The sequence below is a fragment of the Parus major genome, chromosome 21 (genome assembly GCF_001522545.3).
Source record: "Parus major isolate Abel chromosome 21, Parus_major1.1, whole genome shotgun sequence".
In the NCBI taxonomy this organism is placed as follows: domain Eukaryota; kingdom Metazoa; phylum Chordata; class Aves; order Passeriformes; family Paridae; genus Parus; species Parus major.
Genome location: NC_031789.1, coordinates 7,014,237 through 7,034,121, shown reverse-complemented (window position 1 = coordinate 7,034,121; position 19,885 = coordinate 7,014,237). Strand labels below are relative to the sequence as shown.

Sequence of the window (19,885 nt, the reverse complement as noted above, 5' to 3'; positions counted from 1 at the left end):
GAGGCAGCATTTGTGTATAATTTGTCCATATCTTTTATTTCTTATTTACAAAACATGTACCTAAAGCAACTGAAAAGCTAAACATGTAAACATTCTCTTCTTGCAGAACCACGGTTTGGCTTAAAAAAATACTTCTTTTTTCAAAGGCAACAGAATAAGCACAATCAGTTTGTACAGAGTTAAAAAAAAATAATGACAGAAACATCTCTAAATAAATAGAAATAGGTCTATCATTCTGGGCAAATTTATAAAAATGAGAAGCCACTTGTAATGAAATGGAACATTTTTGAAAATTATTTAAGTTTCAATCTTTAGTACAGTTCAGCTTGCTGAAAACCATCAGGTGAGCTGCTGCTTTGTGAATTTGGAGTCAAAGGCTCTTTGCTGACCCAACAGAGCTGTCAGAGACTTGTCCCAGGTACTCTCCCAGGGTGTACAAGGAAGAAGGTCCACGTGATGACTCACTGAACTTTTACTGCTTGTAGGTAAGTCAAGTTTTCCAGACTAAGTAACCTCTGTAAAACCGTGCTCAGTTCTTGCACTTGATACTGATACACCTTTGTGTTATTGCACTTGCAAAGTGACAGACAGGAACCACTGCTCTAAAACTGGTGAGGGCCTGAGCTTTCTGTGAGCTGGGAGGAGAGCAGGGTCCCAGTGCTGCAGCACCCTGAGCACCAGGCTCTGGCACTGCAAGAGAATTGCTTTTCCAGCTCTGGAACTGTAGTGTCTTCCCTTCCACAAGAACCTGATTGGGGTGTGGGTTCAGTGCATCTCACCTTGCACAGGGCCCAAGATTTTTTTTGCATACTCTTTGCTCTGTACATTAGTTTAATAAGCAAGGAAATAGCAATATTTACTCTCTAAAATGGAGCAGAGGCACAGGACTGTTTCTCACTGAACAGCCTGCATAGAGCTCTAAATCCTGCAGCATTTCCCTCTCGTACCAAAGCAGCTGTCAGAGCCAGAGTGCTTCAGTCACAGTATTGTCTGAAGGTGTAGGGAAAAGGGGCTCCCAGGGTTAGATTAAATTAAAATGAGGTGTCTTCTATGCCAGAACTGCTGCTTCTACCAACAGCTGCTTGTGAGGCAACAGGGTTGTATGAATAGATCCAAACCAGAACAAACCTCACAGCTTAACATCTTTTATGAAAAGAAGCAGTGAGCACGTTAATTTGAAAATGCAATCTTAGCATTGTCAGGTTTGAAACCAAAATAAATGCAGGAATTACTGAAGGCTTAACTAAAGCCTAACTTTGGAAAGCAAAATGATCCAGTGGCCACCCCAAAGCTGCTCTTGTGCCATCAGTTCTAGAGAGCAGGAGCTGAGTTCCAGCTCAGTTTCAGAACACTTTGGCCTCTGGAGCAGACAGAAAGCAAGATGCCAGCGTGGATGTTTTTATCCTGTCTCAAGGCAGAGTAAAAGCATTTGTCCAAGTCAGCTTTGGTGTGCTCTGAGCTGACCCACCTCAGTGGACACTGCCAGGGCAGCAGGAGTGACCACATGCCATGGTTAATGCCTCTAAGCTCTAACAGTGGTGACCTAGAAGATGGGCTACAGACACAGGGAGATCTCTGCTCAGCTAAATTTTCAAGAAAATAGAAATACAGACATTAGCACACCAGAGGGGTGTTACATGTGCCTCGGCTCTTCCATTGAAACGTATTTGAAGCCCAAGGAGTTCTCAAGGGTACAGTACCTTTACCTACCTTTACTGTATGCAGTAGTTTTATTGCCTCACATCTCTCCCTTGTTCCCCAAGGATCTGCAGCAGCCACAGTGGTGTGGCTGAGGCCAGGCCAACAGGTTTTCAGTCATGCAGCAATGTCTGATGTCTGGGAACGAGGTGGGGGAACTTCCACGCTGCACCATTCTTCAGTCCTCAGGAGCCTGTGTGTCAGTGCTGGGCTCGGGCTGTGACATCCTCCTGAGCAGGAGATGTGACATCCTCCTGAGCTCCTGCTCTACTGCCTGTTGTCTTTGGATACGTTGTGTGCCAGCCAGTTCACTTTGGTTTTCCAGCTCTCCCGCAGGGCTTCATTAAACTTCAGTCTGAAGTGCTTCAGTGCCTCCTCATCGGTTTTCCCAAGGGCCAGGGAGTCCTGGAGGCAAGAGGCACAAATGAGTGCACAAGTGAACAAGTCACTGCTCAACCAGTAAGCTGTCTATTCATAAAAAATTACTCCATTGAAAGGAGGAATGGAGTAGCCATCAATTGTTTTTAATTGTTCCTGTAGCTGCAGGAGGTTTTTTCTCTGATAAACACTTGCACCCTCTGCTTCCATTGGTGCAGAGAAAGCAGATTCTGTGTTGCTCTTGTACAAAGTGTTCTGCAGCTGCCAGGAATGGGTGGTCATGATGCAGGAGGCAAACCAGGAAACGAGAGCCAAGGGCTCTCTGCCTTCTTCTCTGCAAGCTGGCACCTGCTCATTTCATGGTGAAGAACCTGAGCACCAGGACCTGGCATTTCTGATGTCCTGCACATCCCCTCACTGTTCCTGGAGCTCATCTGCTTCTAAGACTCTGGCCTTGCACACTGAACTCCTCCTCCCCCAGCCACACAAGCAGGTGTTCACTTTTAACCCCTTACCTTTAGGTACTGGATGTCTTTGGAGCAGCTGAGCTCTGGCAGCCCAGCAGCTTTCATCAGTGCAAAGAGGTGCAGGAAGAGGAGCCCGTGGCGCCGTAGGATCATGTAGGCCCTTTCACAGTAACCCCTGAACCTGTGCAGGAGCAAAGAGCAGCCAAAGGAGTGAAGACTGCAAATCTGACCATTTTGTAAAGCAAAGCTACATACTCTGAACCCTGCTCTCTCTAGTTAATAATGTATTTACTTTCATGTAGGCTGCATAGTGGTGGAAATAAATACTGAAACTTTAGAGCTTCAAAAGCTGACGACGAGTTTAACTCCCAGCACTTACCTTTCAAACTTCTCATTGTTGTTAGTTTTTCCTTGCTGGATGACATGCACAAAGTCATAGGTTAAGATGAAAGGGACTCGTTCTCTATTAATACCAAATTTAGTCTTGAAGTTCCCCAAAAAGTGACCAAAATCAATATGGAACAGCTGCAAATAAAAAAAATAAATTCAGAATATTCAGAAAAACCTGTTTTAGCTGATTAGTGTTGGGTTGTCTTCAGTTACTGTGTTCAGCAGGTCCTGACCACGGGGCTTTGGGAGAGAGAAGGACAATGTTCCCAGCTCAGGTTACCTGTCCCGTCTCCCGGACCATGATGTTGTCGCTGTGCCGGTCCCCAATGCCCAGCACGTAGGTGGCCACACAGTACCCAGCACAGGACAGGGTGAACTCCTCGATGGCTTGGTCCAAGGCATCTCTAGAGAGGGTAAGAAAGAGTGGAAGATAATTTTCCTTTGGACTCCAGTAGTGCCCCAAAGGGAGAGCTGTTTTCAGCTGCAGAAGGGAGGGAAGCTTGTTTGGATGGCTGCAGTGCTCTCTGGAGGCAGGACTAGCACCCCTCCTTTACAAAAAACGGGCTGCAAGAACTGCCTGTAACCGAAGGGGTCTCAGTGAGGTTGTGTCCTCAATGGAAATGAGATCCACACAAGGTGGGCCAGGCAGGGGAGCAGCCACAGGCTGGAGCTGTGCATGGCTGAAGAAGAGGAGCAGGGCAGGAAGCAGGGAGGGGAAGGTGAGCCCCTCACCCCGGGTTCTTGGACTTGAGCCAGTTGAGCAGTGCATCCTTGTTGAAGGCAGCTGTGGCCACCATGTTGCTCTTGTTGAGCTGGATGTTGGCGATGGTGTCCGAGTGCATGACCACCTCAATCAGCCCTGTCTTGTCTCCTGTGGAGAGGCAGCCATAAGGGGTCATCCTGCAGAGATGAAAGAAACCCTTCCACTGAAATCCTGCCCACAGGTTTCAACCTTTCCCTTGCCTGTCCTGTCTCCTCCCTTTCTACTCTGCAGTTCTATTCCCCAGCCCCACACGACCTGCCCAGCTGCTCCCAGAAGCCCAGACAGACCTGCTGGGGGCAAAACGAGCTGGCAGAGAAAACAGCCTTGCCTCCCCTGCTGTGTCAGTGCAGGAGGACAGCTCTGTGCACGCTGCTCACCTCAGGTCCAGGCCCTCCTGCTTCCACAGGATGTCCATCAGCTGGATCATCTGCAGAGTCAGCATGTCCTGGCGCAGATCTGGGCAGCATTACAGAGAAAAATATCACTTTACTGCTCAAAGGTATCCAATTACCACTGCACTAAAATCTTAATGAAACAGGGAAGCAGCTGAAATACAGAGGAGAGTTAATATATACTTTCAGATTACTACCCAAAAACATTAAAGGTCCTCATTTACACAACATCTTAATGGTCCAGATTTAGGCCCACTCACCCCAGTAAATACTTAAGACTAAAAGATACATTTTCACAGGCATAATAAAGACTTACCATCTCCATTTTTAAAAATTATACCCACTCCACCTCCACCTGTCTCTTCATTATTAAACACAATCCACAAAGGTTTCATTTTGGAGTCCATGAAGGTGCACTGATCCACACTAGAGGAAATAAAAATACTACCATCAGTTTCCATCTATTAAAATACCAGCCATCCAGGCTGCCAGTCCTACAGCAACTCCACCTCTGATGGACTTGGGATTTCCATGAGGAAAGAACCTTGGGATAACCCAAAGCCTGGCTCCAGTGTGAAACAAAGCACAAAATTCACAAAAATTCAGAGGTGCAGATCTCCCTTACCAAACTTCAGCGAGGATAATGTTGGGGTTCAGGGGGGACTGGAGGTGGGAAAGGGCTTCCCTGTAGGTTTCCTGCTTCATGCACATGTGCATCATCTCCTTGGTTTGAGGCTTGGTGGCCTTCTGAGAACTCACTTTCACAAAGTCATTCAGAGCTTTCATCTTGTTCAGTGCTTCTCCCTGAAAAAAGGGAGGGATGAAACAGGGTTAACAAATAGGAAATTCCTGAAGAAAGTTTAAAAAACATTAAAATGATCTGTGAAATCTAAACCTTGGCTCCATCTCTTACTTCCTCTTCAATTTGTAGCAATTTCACACATTGCAGCAAAACAAATTTAGTAGTAACTGCTTGAGGAAGATGCATTATTAATTGTGGATAATTTGTGCTGGACACAAATCCCTTGCCAGGTAATGACTGCAGCAGGAATAAAACACATTAGCAGGCACCAAAGGAAGGAGTGAGGTGCACTGGCTGGAAAGGATGAGCCCTAGAGCCCAGCCTGCCCTTCAGCACTTTTGGGGAGCTCGGGTTGTGCAAAAGTGCTGCTCAGTATTGGAAAGCAGCAGCACTGGATTGTGGGCACATCCTGGATAGAACTTTGTCTAGAGATGAGTCCCTCACTTCTCAATTTGCTACAGTGACCCTTGACAGGTAAGAGAGGCTTCAGAGTGGGAAAATGCCAGCAGCACCTGCACACAGCAACTGAAAGGGATTGCAGTGCTCTGAATGAGCCAGCTGAGATCAGCTCCTGCTGAGATCAGCTCCTGCTGAGCAGCTCACCCAGCTGATCCAACAACAGCAGTGCTCAGAACATTTCAGACCTTCCTAGACACCGACTGCAGCCAGGGATGAGCAAAGCCACGAGCTGGGGATCTCCAGGACACACCCAAAGCAACAGGCAGCCTTAGGAGGCTTTTCTTGTGTTACTGGTAATGTTCATTTGGGGAAGCCAGCAGCTGGGAACCTGCCCCCAAGGGAAGGGAACCTTGTGGCCCAAAGCAATCTGTACCTGCTTCATCAGCACCTTCATGTGGTGGGTGCTGCCCCGGCAGTACGCTTCCAGGATCAGGCCAAACCTCAGGGAAACGGCGGCGACGTGCATCTCTGACCTGGGCAGGGAGGCAGGGCAGGAGGGTTAGAGCAGAGCTGGCTCACTGCACTGCTCCTCCTCCCCTTCACAGCAACGGGGAACAGCACCACAAGATCTGCCTGCTGCTTATGTAATGGGGAAGGAGAAAAAATGCCCCCAACCCCAGATGGTGACGGAGGAAAATCATTGCTTGAGGTGATGAAACATCTTTCTGGGTGACTCAATCACCAACCCCTCCTTTGAGAACATCACTTGGGGAGCAAGAACAGTTCAGAGCTTATGGCTCAGAGCTGGCAGGTGGCCATGGAAGCCCAAAGCAAATTCCAGTTCAGAGGCATATCTGTATATAGTCATAAACACATATAAATTCTGAAAACAGAACCTAACCCAAACACCAGCACTACAATGACAAAAGACAAAAATGAATAACAAAAATAAATATTTTGTCCTCCTGGAATAATTCTTACTGAATCACCCAAGGGAAAAAATAGCAGTTCCCACTTCCCAGAGCAATGAAGGACTCAGTAAATGCTGGTTTCACTCAATTACTGAGAAAAAGCCCGAAACATTTGCTCTTCACCTCAGATGCCAGAAGAGGAAGTGGCCGATCTTGCGGTTGGATAAAGCCCTTTCCAGCAGGAACTTGGTTAATTCACAGTCTAGGTAGGATTCATATTTGAGCACCTGGACAAGCTGCAGCAGGTATTGGAACACATCATCATCCCTGTGGACAGAAACATGAAACACAGCCTTGTCTTCACTGCCACAAGTGTTGTTGTAAAAGCCTGAGGACAAGGCTGTCACTCCTGTTCACAGCCCCTCAGCAGCCCTGAGCAGAAATAGAAAGGGCTCTGCCTCTCCCCTGGGGCCACCACTTACGTCAGCTTCTTCAGGGAGTTGATAGCAAAGGAACCAACATAACGGTCAGGAAAGCTGAAATCCAGCAGCTCCAAGGCATTCAGGACAGGCAGCTCTGGCCAGGTCTGAAGCAGGGAAATCATCTGTAATGACCAAAAAGAAAATAACAACAAAAAGGAACAAGGCTTCTGTGACAATGGATATAAATCTGAAATTCTACTGATGAAAGAGCAGCTCTTTGGCAGGGGGTATGGTGTGTCACTGTTTATAGATGCCTCACAGCAAGTTTGGAGATACCAGGCCAAAAACTGAGCCCTTGAGGTGGCTTGTGCTGATCTCTTACTAACATTTAAGAATATTCAATCCAGAACTCTTTATTCACAAGAATTAAACAGGTTTGTTTTTTTTTTTCCTCCAGTTTCTTGAGGGGATAAACAAGACCTTGCTGGCCAGTAATGAATCTGGGACAGCCCAGAAGAGCCAGACCTCAGCTGGTTCCAGTTCAGTTCCTGAGGGAACTGAAACATCCCTGCTCAGCTGGACTCCCAAACACAGCACGGGAATGTAGACAAAGATGGGGCAGAAAAGGTGCCCTGGCTGCCAGCCCCAACATCCTCACCTGGGCAACATCCTCGTGCTTGTTCCATTTGGTGATGATGAGCAGCTTGGCCAGAGCCTGTGGGTACTGGTCACGGATGTCGTACCTCATCTTCCACACCAGGTCCTTCTCGTGCTCGTACAGCTCCGTGTGGCTCCTCCGCTCCAGGATCTCCCTCAGCTGCAGCTTCTGCTCAAGCACAGCAAAGAGCACACACAGGGCTCAGGCTCAGCCCACAGGGCTTGCTCAGCTCAGAGAGACCCTGCAGGACCAGGGCACGACCCAGTTTGCTGAACAGTGCTGGGAGGGGGAGAAAGGTGGAAACAACCAGCCTATGAAACCAGGCTTGCAGGCAGCTGAAAACTGATGCCAGAGGACTCACCTCCTCAGAATCTTCTGGTGCAGCTCGGGGTTGTTCTCCATTCCTTCCCAACTCTAGCAGCTGGGACACAAATCAAGAGGGTGAGAAAGGCTCCTCAGCTGCTCTGTAACTGTAGTCACCATCACTTCAGGCATTTATGCTGCCCTGGAGATTTGCTGCCTCTGCCCGGGCTCCCCCTTCTCCCTGCACAGCCTATTCCAGCCTCTGAGCCAGAGCCTGCCTCACAGGGAGCACACACCTGGCTCTAGCAGAGCAGATCTCCTTCCTCCCCTCTCACAGGCACATTTCTTCTTCCACTTGTCTGGCCAGTGACAGATGGAAAATCACCTCACACATGGTGATTTTGTTACCACTCTGCTGAAAGGGAGGGAGCTGCCTACTTTCATTTCCCCTTAATTCCTCTTCCTTCCTACAGAGCCTAATGCAGTTTGAAGGCAGCTCAGTTAAACCCATTTTTTAAACAAATGCTCATCTATGAGAGCAGCTCAGTAATTCATAGCTTGGAAAAGCATTCACTCAAAGGTCCATTAGTTAAGAGGAAAAAGTGAAATTTTCAGTTAACAATCCCTATTCATCAAGTTTGCTTGCACCCAGTCCCTGTCGATGGCTGCCCCAGAGGCTCCCCACTGGAAGGGACAGTGAGGGAGCTCCTGTGCCTCCCAGCAAAGTGTCCCTGTGTCCCACCTGCTCAAAGGATGGGTAGTACACAGGATGTGCTGCCACGCTGGGGAAGCAGATCACCAAGGCTGCTGCACTCTCTGTGTTGGGGTTGCACTGCACTGTGCCCATGGGGTTCAGAAGTTCCCCTTTCTCATCTGAAAAACAAAGTACATAAAACCCATGAGCCCAAATCTTGTGAAGCTTTGGTGCAGAAAGCAAAGCAGAGACTGGTCACTGCCTGGCCACGAGCACTTCACCCTCCTGAGCTCTCCCCAGTGCGGGGCAGGTGACACCCTCAGGTGAGCAGCCACCTCTCAGGTCACACCTGCAAAGCCAAGCTCAACAAAGCCTCGCCTTGGCAGGCTCCAGCTGCCATCACAGCACAGAGCAGCGACCACTCCGCTTCCCAGGGAGACTGAGGATGCCAAACAGCAGCAGCTCCCTCTCCTGCCATACCTGGGAAGGAGGACCACATGTGCAGGCAGCACTCCCCTGTTTTCAGCTGGTCCTTGTAGTCGAAGAGCATCACATTGACCCAGGCGATGGGACAGTCCTGCGGGGAGACAGCGCTCGTGGGGGGCTGCCCCTGCCCAGGGCAGCAGGGCAGGAGAAGGCCTGAGGATTCCCCATGCAAAGGGACATCCTGTCTGCTCACCTGCCAGGTTCTCTCAAATTAACACCACAAGATGGCATTGGGCACTTGCCAAAACCTGGGGTCTTCTGTGTGGTGCTGACTGGCACCAAACACTCCCCACAAATGCCTCTAAAACTTCACCACCTGATATTTGGCATAGCTGAAGAATCTCTCATTTTCCAATAAGGCCTTGCTACTCTACACTCAATATTTGAGGGAACTATTGCATATTTTATATATTTCACAATTTGAGGGGGAGGAAGAAGAACTTTAATTTTTAAACAGGGAACACAGAGTAGGTATGATTTTGGAGAACAAGACAAAGGATGGTAGAAATAGCTCATAATAGGAAAAAAGGCTTGGCTTCTCTGTACAATAATAAACATTATCTACAGAAATCAAACCTAATGCTGCCAATCCCGTGCCACACCCCCAAAATAAACCCCACAAATCCAACCCAGTCTCATTTTGGAGGAGGGACTCCAGCAAGTGAAGTGAGTGGGACATGGCCAAGACAAAGAACCCGTCCCCTGCCCTCACCCAGCTCCCAGCCCCAGAGCAGACACACATTCCACGAGTGAGCTCAGCCTTCCTGCAGCCAGGTTCCCCAAATGGAACACTTTACCTCATGCAGCAGCACTCAGAGCTCAGAGCACACCACGGCTCAAGCACAGAAACCGACTGGAAAAGGGGCTACGTGGCAGAAACTCTGCATCAAGGCACCCACAAACAGAGTCACGTTTGAAGGAACCACACTGAGACATCTGGTTCCACTGGGGCATTCCAGACAATGCACCAGCCTTACCCCCCACAACACCCAAGCACTTGGGGGAGGCAACAGAGCCCCATTTTCCCTCAAAATGAGTCACTTCCAAGTGGCCTCTCACAAACCTTGGAGCTGATTTGATTACTCCAAATATCTTCAGTAAAATCACATTTGAGACATCAGCTTCCAGATGACAGGGAAAAGCCTAATAAAACACCACCGCCAGCAATAACCTTTTCTATCAGCGTAAATGACATCTAACCACAGCTCAGAGCCTGCCAAAACACAAGGCAAGGTTTCTGGTGGATAAGGTCCAGCAAAACAAGGATCCAGCATTCTAAAGACAGACATCTCCTGCATGATTTAGAGAAACACTGAAAGCCAACCCTCTGGGTGACATTAACCCTCTGACTCACCCAGTCAGCCTGCAAACAAGCCCGGTTTTGTGCTAGTAAATAATTTAGTTCCACCTATCTGCTCTGGACAGTCTGCATATAAACAACATGTATGGAATTAACCTCTGAGTAAGGCAAAAAAAATAACCATCAAAACAAACAAAAAGTCAGGGTACACTCTGCAACCTGCCCTTACCAATCATTTGAATTGATTTCTGGGCACTTCACTCAGAGTTGTAGCTCACCATGGGGAAAAATTCCTTTTTGCAGTGCTCAGTTGTAGTGAATGTTGTGATTTTTATACTAAAACCTCATCATAATTCACCCACCTTTCCCAGCACCAGAACACACATGAATAAGATCCACTTAACAACTCAGCTAAACAGACTAGTTGTGTTTTGTCAATCAGAACAGCAACATTTCCTTCTGACTGCTTCAAAACTGAAAATTATTCCAGTGTGACCACAAACATCCAGCCTGTGGATGAATCAGATCTTCTGTCCAACAAAAGCCTCCAGCAGGAGCTGGGGTTCTGCTATTCTTGAACAAAAAAGAAATACAACAATAAAACTGTTAATCCTGGTCCTGGCCTCAAAATGTTTCCAATGTGAAACCCAGAAATTGGTCCCCACAAGCAGGATTCATGAGCTGGCTGTTGCTCCCAGACATGGCTCCACAGTAACCCTGAGAACCCCACTGATGTCAGCACAACAAAGCTCAGTGAACCTCCCAACAGTGAGGAGTGAGCAGAACTGAAATCTTCTGTATCACACTCATCAGTGCCTCATTCCTCTGCACTCTAGCACAGATGGCATGAGTAACCCTCCTCAAGGCACAAGAACAGTCTTTGTGGTCACAGAAACAATAATTTGCAGAGGCACAAATGCATTTGCTGCTCATAAAGAAAACTCTCACATGCAAAGAGCTTGAGGCTTATGTTACAACTCTGGGAAATCAGCAATTCAATTACAGGCTGCAGCTGAAACTGCTTTTAGTTACTAAATCATTAATGGGCTAGAAGTTTTGGAATGTGAGAAATGTCACTACCTCTGATTCAGATGCTCAAATCAAGAACTTCCAAAGTGACTTAACACTTTCTGTGGTCAGTTTGCAACACCTGAACAGTAACCTTGAAGAATCTGCACTTTTATTTTACCTCACCTAATGCTTTGCCATAACCAATGTTCACATTCCTCAGTTTATTCCCCCTCCCTAGCTGGTAATTTGCTCCACTGGGGATTTGCAGGAAAGACCTTGTTAGAAAGAAAATGCAATGATGATGGTTTAACCTCAACTACAAAATAAGGAAGTTGTGGAACAGCACAACAGGGACACCAACATAAGTAATTCCTCTTTAGGTCCAGTCAGATGCTGAGTCTGTTTCTCAATGGTTTTTCTAGAGAAGAAATTACTTATAAACAGCCCTTCTTACAGGCAGACACTTCTCAGCCTCCTGTTGAAGAAGTTATTGGCCATTATTCTGTAAGCTGTTCTATTAACATGAAGTTTTCTGAAAGCAAAGGGCACTTGTTTCAGAACGTGTCCTGTGCTCTGCAGCCCTGGCCAGCCTGGCTCAGGCTGCCTTCACTTACAGCTTTCTTGGACTTCTTCTTGGTGGAACGAGCCTTCTTGGCCTTCTCGATGACGGCGTAGAGGGCGAGGCAGAGCCGGGCCATGCGGGGCAGGTCGCAGATGTTGATGTCAAAGTCCAGGCGCTGCTTCCACACCGGCTCCGAGCACACGCTCACCTCCGAGCTGGACACGGTCTTGCACAGCATCTCATTGCCATGGAACAGACCTGCCTGCACCACCAGCTGAGGGCAGCAGAAATAACAGGACACCGTGAATCCACGGTCTTGCCTTGTTTGCTGAAGAATCACCAGAAGAGGAATGGGACAGGGCAGCCCCTCCCCTGGACAGGGTGTCCGACTCCCGTCTCTCTCCCGGTTCATTGAGACATTCAGTTCTGAAGTCTCTCTCTTCACTCACCCATCACCACCTCTCCCATCACTCTCTATTCAGAGCTGGGTCTCCCCTGCTGCTGTTGCAGCTCCCCTGCCCTGCCCAGCACTGTACAATGCCATTACCCCAGGGCAGCAGCTCTGCTGTGCTCCAGCTTTTCTAATGCTGGGCTGCTGCCTGGCCACTTCCCATTCCTGTTGTGCTGTGGTCCAGAAAGTGCCCCAAGGCTGAATGAAGCCCTGCAGGAGCAGGTGAGATCACACTGCCAGCCACCAGTGTCCCCCCACACAAACCAGAGGGATGGGACTGGGAAAGCACACGCACAAACCCCAAGTGGGTCAGCACCCACCTTCATTCTCTCATCTGCATTGACCTTGCTGCCTTGCACCAGCTCGATGTAGAAAGGCTGCTCTAAGGACCAGAGAGAGCCATAGTTTGGCTGGAAAGAGAAAAGGGTTCTGATCAGAAACATATGCAACAAAAGATGCAACAAGTCAGCACCAGAACTCATCTCCCATTCCATGCTTTTGGGTCCCATAGAGAAGAGCAAGAAACCTGGGACAACCAGGGAATACGTGGAGGGGGCTGAAAGGCTTACTGGAAATTCCCATCTTAGACCCCAGCTGGGAACCTGTCCTGAGAAGGGCAGGGAGAACCCACTGCTGCTCCCAGCCAAGACCAGCATGTCCACCAAGAGAGGAGCCCAGGGTGACCCCAGGGGCCACTGTCCCCTTTACCTTTTTCTTGGGGAGCGGGGGGGGCTTGGAGGCCGCCTTTGGGGGGCTGGTGAAGCAGCTGTTCTGCTCGTCCCTCATGGCAATGATGGCAGAGGAGTGCACCATGGTCAGGTGGGGGGTCAGGCCCCGCTGCAGGCAGCTGCGGATGTGCTGAGAGGGGACAGGGTCAGCCAGGGCCTGCCCACAGCCACCAGCCCAGGCAGGAACCCGTGCAGGGACTCAGGGAAGGACACAGCAACAATCCAATTCCAGTTCTCAATTATCTCCTCTTGCTCTATAAACCTGCAACCCGCTGGCCTCATGTTGCCAGAACTGAGAATATGAAGTGCCTTTTACAGCTGGCATTTCATCAATGGACTCAAATGGCTGCATTAAGGGAAAACACTGAGGAGGATTCAGCACTCCCAGCAGCAGTCTGCCCTGCCAGAGGAGCACATGATTCAGTTATTTGCCCAACTTTCAATAGGAGAACCCTCATCCCACCATACAAGCAAGCAGATATTTCCAGAACCACGGGCTCTAAATGTATTTACACAGCACTTGGCACCCAAGGACAGGCTCAGACACTGGCCCCCCAAAAACAAGGATGTGTTAGGTTGCTGGAATCATCCTTTGCCCTAAGCAGCATCCAGGTCCTGTCACTGATGTGCTGCACTCCTGCAAACACGTCCCAACCCACGCCCCCAGCAAGAGAAGGCCATGTGGGAACAGAATCACAGATAAAGCAAGACAAGGCTCACCTGGAACTGGTACAGGGGGTAGTTCCCATAGAGATATTCACATTTCCCATTCACCTGCAGGGTGTAGTCCTCTGGCTTCTGCACAGTCTCGTGGCGGAACACAGTAGCCTGTTTCTTAATAGCATAGCTCATTAGGGTGATGGGGAACTCCCAGGGGGAGATCTGGAACGTGAAGCTCTCCTGCAATCCCAACAACACAGCAAACTGTCAGACACCAGCACAGGGCTGAAGTGGCACAGACAGGGAATGACATTCCTGCTGCTGGCAGTGAGGAGAGGGATGGGAAGGTACAGTCACACACACATCAGCCAGTGATAAGCAGGGATGTTTGCCAAACTGGGCAGGAGCAAGTTTCAGCAGTGCAAGCACAAGGAAACCAGGACCTTCAATTTTAAGCAGGATCACCAGTTCATGTAGTTGCCAGCCATTAAAACCTTCCCACAGCCATTCCAGCAGCAGGGCAGAGGCTGGAAGGGTCCCCATGCTCAAACACTGCTCTGGAGGCCCTTTTGCCGTGAGGATGACCTTGCTCAACATGCAGAACAAGAACCAAGGGCAGGATGCAGGAACAGGGGCCCATGGCAGCACAGACCAGTGCCTGCAAACAGTGTTTGCTGAACATGAGCTGAGCAGGCTCTTGGGCTTCCAAAGGAAAGTCAAGTATTGGATTCTGTGCTCCTTTCCTGCCCAAACCCAAAAAGGTTTCCAGCCCATGTACATGCAGCAACCTCAGCTTCCAGCTAATCAGTACACCCAGAACAGCTCCCTCCCAACCATCTCCACAGGCAAAGGAATCTGGAGAATGAACACTGAACACATGGAAACACTGTCTAGGCACACATTATTCTGTCTCCACACACACAGAGGTTTCCAAAGGAAAAGCACAAACCATCAAACACTGTGACAGAAAAGTTTGTGCTTTACCCCACCAGACTGGAACTTGACGTTGACAAAAATGTTCTTGGTGGGGATTTGCAGAGAGCCAGTCCCAGGACCCTTGGCCATGGGCTCCAGCTGCAGGGGGAAGTTGTACTCCATCCATGCTGCCCAGCCGAGCTGCTGCCGCTTTGCTGCTTTCTCCTCGCAGAACTGGCACATTTTGCTGCGGAAATCGCTCACCTCTGGGTCCTGCACGGAGTCAAACTCGTGCAAACCTGGGTGGAAGATAAGTGAGGAAGGCAAAATAAGCACCTGCAGCCAATGTGGGAAATGAACCTTTACCTCAAACGCCTGCAAAAGTCTCCCTGAACGCGTCTTTAACACGTGGCCAAAAGCAGAGTCAGCCAAGCTACCGGCAATCGCTTATTTACGATGTACAGCCGCACTGGCTCGACACCCCAGCACTCTGCCAGCAGGAAGCCTCACCTTCCCTGGGTCTGCACAGCCCCTGTTCCCTCTGTGCATCCACTGGAGGTGGGACCTGCTGACCTCCCGGTGCACGCAGGGCTCCAGCACTGTCCCACAGGCGGGCTGGGACAGGAGCACGTTCCCCCCACACCGCCTGCTGTGACCCGTGCTGCTGAACTGACCTTTCCCAATGAGCAGGCTGATCTGGGAGTTGATGACCTTCTTGACCCTGTCTCCCTCTCGAGCCACGAGGCGCAGGACGGGCAGGAAGGGCTGGATGTCACAGAGGCGGCGCTGCTCATCCTCCAGCTCCTGCTGCTCGGCCGTCTGGTTGATGCAGGTGAACACATAGGCCTCGGGGTCACTGAGCATGTGGAACAGCGGCTCATACTGTGCATGCTTCCAGAGCACCTGTGGGGAGGGCGCAGTGTCACCCTGCACAGCGTCACCCTGCTGCTGTCACCCTGCTGTTGTCACCCTGCCCCTGTCACCCTGCCCAGCGTCACCCTGCCCAGCGTCACCCTGCTGCTGTCACCCTGCTGCTGTCACCCTGCACAGCGTCACCCTGCACAGCGTCACCCTGCCCAGCGTCACCCACCACCTACCATCACCCTCCAGATTGTCACAGCTGCCCCCAGGGCCTGTCCCTACCCTCACCCTGCTGCTGTCACCCAGCTGTCCCTCAGCTCTCAGCTAAGGCAGGGCACAGCCCAAGCTCCTCACAGCATCCCTGGACCTGCAACCCCCGGCTGCTCCTCAGCCAAGTCTGGTGGCTCCAGCTGCTGCTGAACTGCTGGGTTGGTTTATTTGCAGGTGCCTTTAACTGACTTCCTTTCTTCGTGCTTGCCTTTTGTTTCTGACAATGTCAATCCCTCAACCTGAGCATTTCAATAACCCCCACCTGAATATCTCACAGTCAGCACCTGCTGACTCTGGTCCTGTGAGCCATTACTCACACTGGAAACAAAACTGGGTTAAGTAACTTGCCCCCAGTAACATGAAATCTGTGACAGGAGCCAAGAGCTTCTCCAGTCTTGTCAACACTATCTAGTTCCCAAAGATCCTTCTCTCCCTGTGGAGAGACATGACATCATATCCCTTTTCTTACTCTCATCCTAAGTGCCTGCTATTGGAGGCAAAATTCTGGAGCAGATGGGCCTCTGGTTGTAACAAAGACCCCTCACCTAACAGCTGGCACGAGGCTGTTACCTGCTTGATGGTGCCCAGGCTGGCATTGCAGGGCACAGAGAGGTTTAAGTATATTCCTGTGGGCAGCAAAAAGTCCACCTGGATGTTTTGGTGTTCCCCCTTGGACCAGAATTCCGTAGGGCAGTAAATGCCTGGGGGCATCCTGCTCACTGCTTCGCAACCACCTGCAAGAAAAGGGAAAACAACCTGTTGCTGTTGATTATGTATTATTTGCTCAGTTCGGTGCTGGGCTCTGTAGAAAATGAATGTGTAAAAGAACCCAAAGAAAGGAAGGTCAGCACAGCCTTAAAGCTCAGGAAAACATGGACCTTAGTAAAAATTCCACTTCAGTCCTTTAAGCCACATAACTATAGCATTTGCTTCTATTTCAATGCAACCCTCTCTTAATCCCTTCTAGGCCAGGATTAACATCTACATCTGCATTTACAAAGAAATAAGAGAATTATGTTCTCTGGAGAACAAAGACACTTGTCCCAATAGCTCATCTGTGACCAGGCAGCCAAGAGAAACAGTAAGTTCCTACCCCTGGCTGTGTAAGGCAATCCTCAGGCCACATGCTCCAAGCTCCACTTTGTTTTTCCAGAGCTCAGTTCCAGTCTGCAAGAGGGAGAAAGAGTTGTTGCTGGTTCCAAGTATGCATGCACTTTTATACACACAAACAAATAATACTCTGCTGTACGTCCCTCCTCTACAAGTATAGAAAAATGAAGGGTGAGGCAATCAGAATAAGTTTGTTAATTCCATCTGCAGCCCGTCCCTTGGCAGGATGCTACAATTTATTTTCAGTATATCCAAGGAATGCAAAGAAGAGAACAAGAATCTGAATGCTATCAGGTACAAACTGCTGTTTTCAAACACAGGATGAAACAAAAGGCATTCACCAGGAGCCTGTCAGATATTTCCTTTCTCAAAGACATGTAACCAAGTCTCCATCCATTTGTCCACAAGTAAAATACAGCAATAAAATCTCCAGTTTCCTGCACAGATGACAAGTGGCAGAGGGTGATGTTCCCACATGCTGGGAGACCATGGAACTGTTGGCATTGGCTCCCAGCAAGAGACAGGGAAGTGGCTCTAACTAATCCTCTCCAACCACCCCAGCAGAGAAACCAGCTACCTCAATTCCCTCTCACCAGAGTTTTTCTGTCAGGTCAGCAGAGAAAACATGCCAGTGGTACAGCCTGGAAGGTGCTCCACAGCCACAGCTCCAAACTCAGCCCTGCTCAGCCCTCAGCAAGTCTGTGTCCCTTCTCCTCAGTCCATAAAACCAGCACAAAATTTCCCCATTCACAACTTAAAATACAGCTTTGCAGCTGTGGGTGTAGAGACTTTGAAAGAAGCTGATCAAAGTGCTGCTGATTCCCAAACCACAAAGTTCTGCTGGCAGCTCCTCAGGAGCCAGCCCTGGGCTTCAGCACAAGGAGCCCAGCATCTTATCTGCCAGGTCCTGGGAACACACCACTTCCCTGTCAGCAGTGAGGTCAGGATTCCCAGAAACATGAGCTATGTTTTATCTGTCCTGCTTCCTCAGCACAGAGGCTGCATCACCCAGCGACCGGATAGAGAGACCACAAACCAGCCCTGGGCCTTACAGGGAGGGGAGCAAATGGGGAGGAGGCAAGGTTTACAAGTTCAAATATAGCAAAACAAGCTGGCCTTGTTTTCTGCTCATCAACAATAAAAACAGCAGGTTTCTGGTGTATCTGCTACCTCAGCCTAAATCAGCAAACTACCACAACTCTACTGACCAGCAGAGACAGAGACACAGCAGTGGCTGAGCTGCTTCCTTCTGCTGAGGATTTCTGTCTGGCACCACATCCCAGAGAATATGAAGTGCCAAGTCTAAGCCATGAGCACTACAGTGTCAGCTCCAGCTCAACACCTTTCTTTCCAAACTCCCTGATTTAGAGGATGCAGGATTTTTTCAACAGAACATGGCATGAATATACCAAAGGAAGAATAAGACTGGAATTTCATCATCTCTAATACATCATTTACCAAGTCTCTCCCCTTCCCATTGCTAAATTCAGGATGTTCTACTTGTTGGAGCTCAGATCTGATGCAGAGTGACAGTTCTTACACGAGGCCAGCTCTGTGTAGATGGGTACTCCTGCACCACCCGACTTCCCTCTTCCCCTCTGCCTTGGGAAACTGAACACAGTTCTCCAGGTTTTTTCCCACCTGCCATGGAAACGCTCTGGTTGTATGGAAACTACAAGGATCAAGCTTTAAACAACCACTGGGACTAAAGAATCCTTTGGCTTGAGTCCTTCCCTTAATGAAATAAAGATTTCTTTGAGCCTTTAAATTTTTCAATGCCCACCTTACCTATACACACTCCCACAAAACAGGCTCACAGGGAAAAGCAATGGAAGCAGAACTACACTAATGTGATCTGAACTGGGGATAACCTTGTTTGTGTGCAGGGCTGATGATGAAAGGGCTTGTCAGCAAGAGAAGAGATAGGAAAGCAGAATGTACACGTGGCGATAAAAACAGGCCGCAGTTTTTGGGGCTCCCAGCTCCAGAAGAGCAGCAGAGCACCATCATTCAAGCTCAGCAGAACATTAGATCCAATCAGAAGCAATAGCCAGAGGCAGGGAAAGAGGAGCTCAGGCAAAACAACTTAAGAGAAAAAGAAATGTAAAGCCATTCCTCATTCTGGGAGTAAAACAGTATCACCAGAGAGTGGGAAAAGTATCTGATGGGAGACTCAAGAACCCTTCTCTGGTGGAAACCTCCAATAAGCTTTTAGGCAAGTTCACAGTATTGCCTGAGGAACTACCTAGTAGGAAACCATATATTTTCAGTGGTTAAAGCAAAAGCTTGAAAACCAAACTCTGCAAAGCTCTGTTCCCAAACCTGACAATTGTTTGCTGCACATCAAACAACGAGCTCTTCTGTGCTTCAGCCTTCTCACATGCTCGAGTACAGCCTGTAACTCATGAGGGATGTTGTAACTCTTAAATGCTGGCAAACTGCTGTGAGATCCTTGTACCCTTGCTATTACTGCTAACACAGGCAGAGCCTGGGAGTTGGAGGAAGTTGTGATAAACGAAAGCTTCCAGCTGAAGAAGTTGCTGAAATTAGGCTTTCTCAACTGTTCCCAGTGGCTCCACAGTACCAGAAACCACCTTGTTGATGATAACCAAAAACAAGTTATGCATTTCTAATGACTTCTGTCGTGACATTCAGGTTGCCATCTCAGGCACATACAGCAGCAAGATGTGTTCGAGACTCTCTTCTGAGAGCTCTTAAAGGACTCCCTCATGCCCTGCCAAAAACATGATCCAAAGCTAACCCACAGCAGAAGCACACATAGCTGTCAACAGCTGAGCCAGAAGCACAAGTCCTACACCAGGGAAGGCCTGGATGACCAGGTGTTGCCACTCCCCAAGCCCGGGAGTGACAACTGTGGTTACAACGCGCCATGTGCCGAACCACCGTAAAGGCCAGGCAGACACCAGCAGCACCAGAGTGGGGGGTGGGCCAGCAGGTGGTTACTGGCCAAAACAGCCAGTCCCCATCCATCCATCCATCCATCCATCCATCCATCCATCCATCCATCCATCCATCCATCCATCCATCCATCCATCCATCGTCACCAGCACGGAGGACACAGCACCAAGGGCGGCCCCAGAGCAGCTCCAAGCTCGCACGCCGCGGTCAGCAGCTCTGCAAAGCCCCGCGGCTCCGCAAAGCCCCGCTCTCCATAGAGAAGCGCTTTTCCCGAGGAGCAGCGCTGCTCGCTGAAGGCGCCCGAGCAGAGCCGGCATTTGCCGCAGACGGCCCCG

At 49.4% G+C, this 19,885-nt stretch overlaps 1 protein-coding gene across 2 annotated transcripts; it reads right to left on the bottom strand.

The window, feature by feature from the left end:
• Positions 1–9: 9 nt before the first annotated feature.
• Positions 10–19,554, bottom strand: PIK3CD (phosphatidylinositol-4,5-bisphosphate 3-kinase catalytic subunit delta). Of its 2 annotated transcripts, none has more exons than XM_015648357.3 (24): positions 18,954–19,554; positions 16,615–16,688; positions 16,092–16,255; positions 15,065–15,293; positions 14,460–14,689; positions 13,536–13,715; positions 12,796–12,945; positions 12,408–12,497; positions 11,689–11,910; positions 8,758–8,854; positions 8,326–8,456; positions 7,642–7,701; positions 7,281–7,448; positions 6,683–6,804; positions 6,384–6,527; positions 5,723–5,822; positions 4,714–4,892; positions 4,405–4,514; positions 4,074–4,152; positions 3,666–3,833; positions 3,214–3,337; positions 2,923–3,068; positions 2,592–2,724; positions 10–2,103 (listed from the first exon to the last, which is right to left on the bottom strand). In XM_015648357.3, the coding sequence occupies exons 3-24, from the start codon at positions 16,230–16,232 to the stop codon at positions 1,966–1,968; spliced, it is 3,141 nt and encodes a 1,046-aa protein (XP_015503843.1). In that variant the 5' UTR covers positions 16,233–16,255; positions 16,615–16,688; positions 18,954–19,554; the 3' UTR covers positions 10–1,965. The 2 variants fall into 2 exon arrangements, with proteins under 2 accessions (XP_015503843.1, XP_015503842.1); XM_015648356.2 differs by lacking the exon at positions 18,954–19,554 and adding an exon at positions 17,225–17,617.
• Positions 19,555–19,885: the final 331 nt, after the last annotated feature.

Coding starts and splice junctions, on each gene's coding strand:
- PIK3CD (XM_015648357.3), bottom strand. CDS start 16,232: ATGCCCCCAGGCATTTACTGCCCTACGGAATTCTGGTCCAAGGGGGAA. Junction 7,702..8,325: donor ACTACCCATCCTTTGAGCAG/GTGGGACACAGG, acceptor TTTGTGTCCCAG/CTGCTAGAGTTGGGAAGGAA. Junction 3,834..4,073: donor CAGGAGGGCCTGGACCTGAG/GTGAGCAGCGTG, acceptor TCATCTCTGCAG/GATGACCCCTTATGGCTGCC.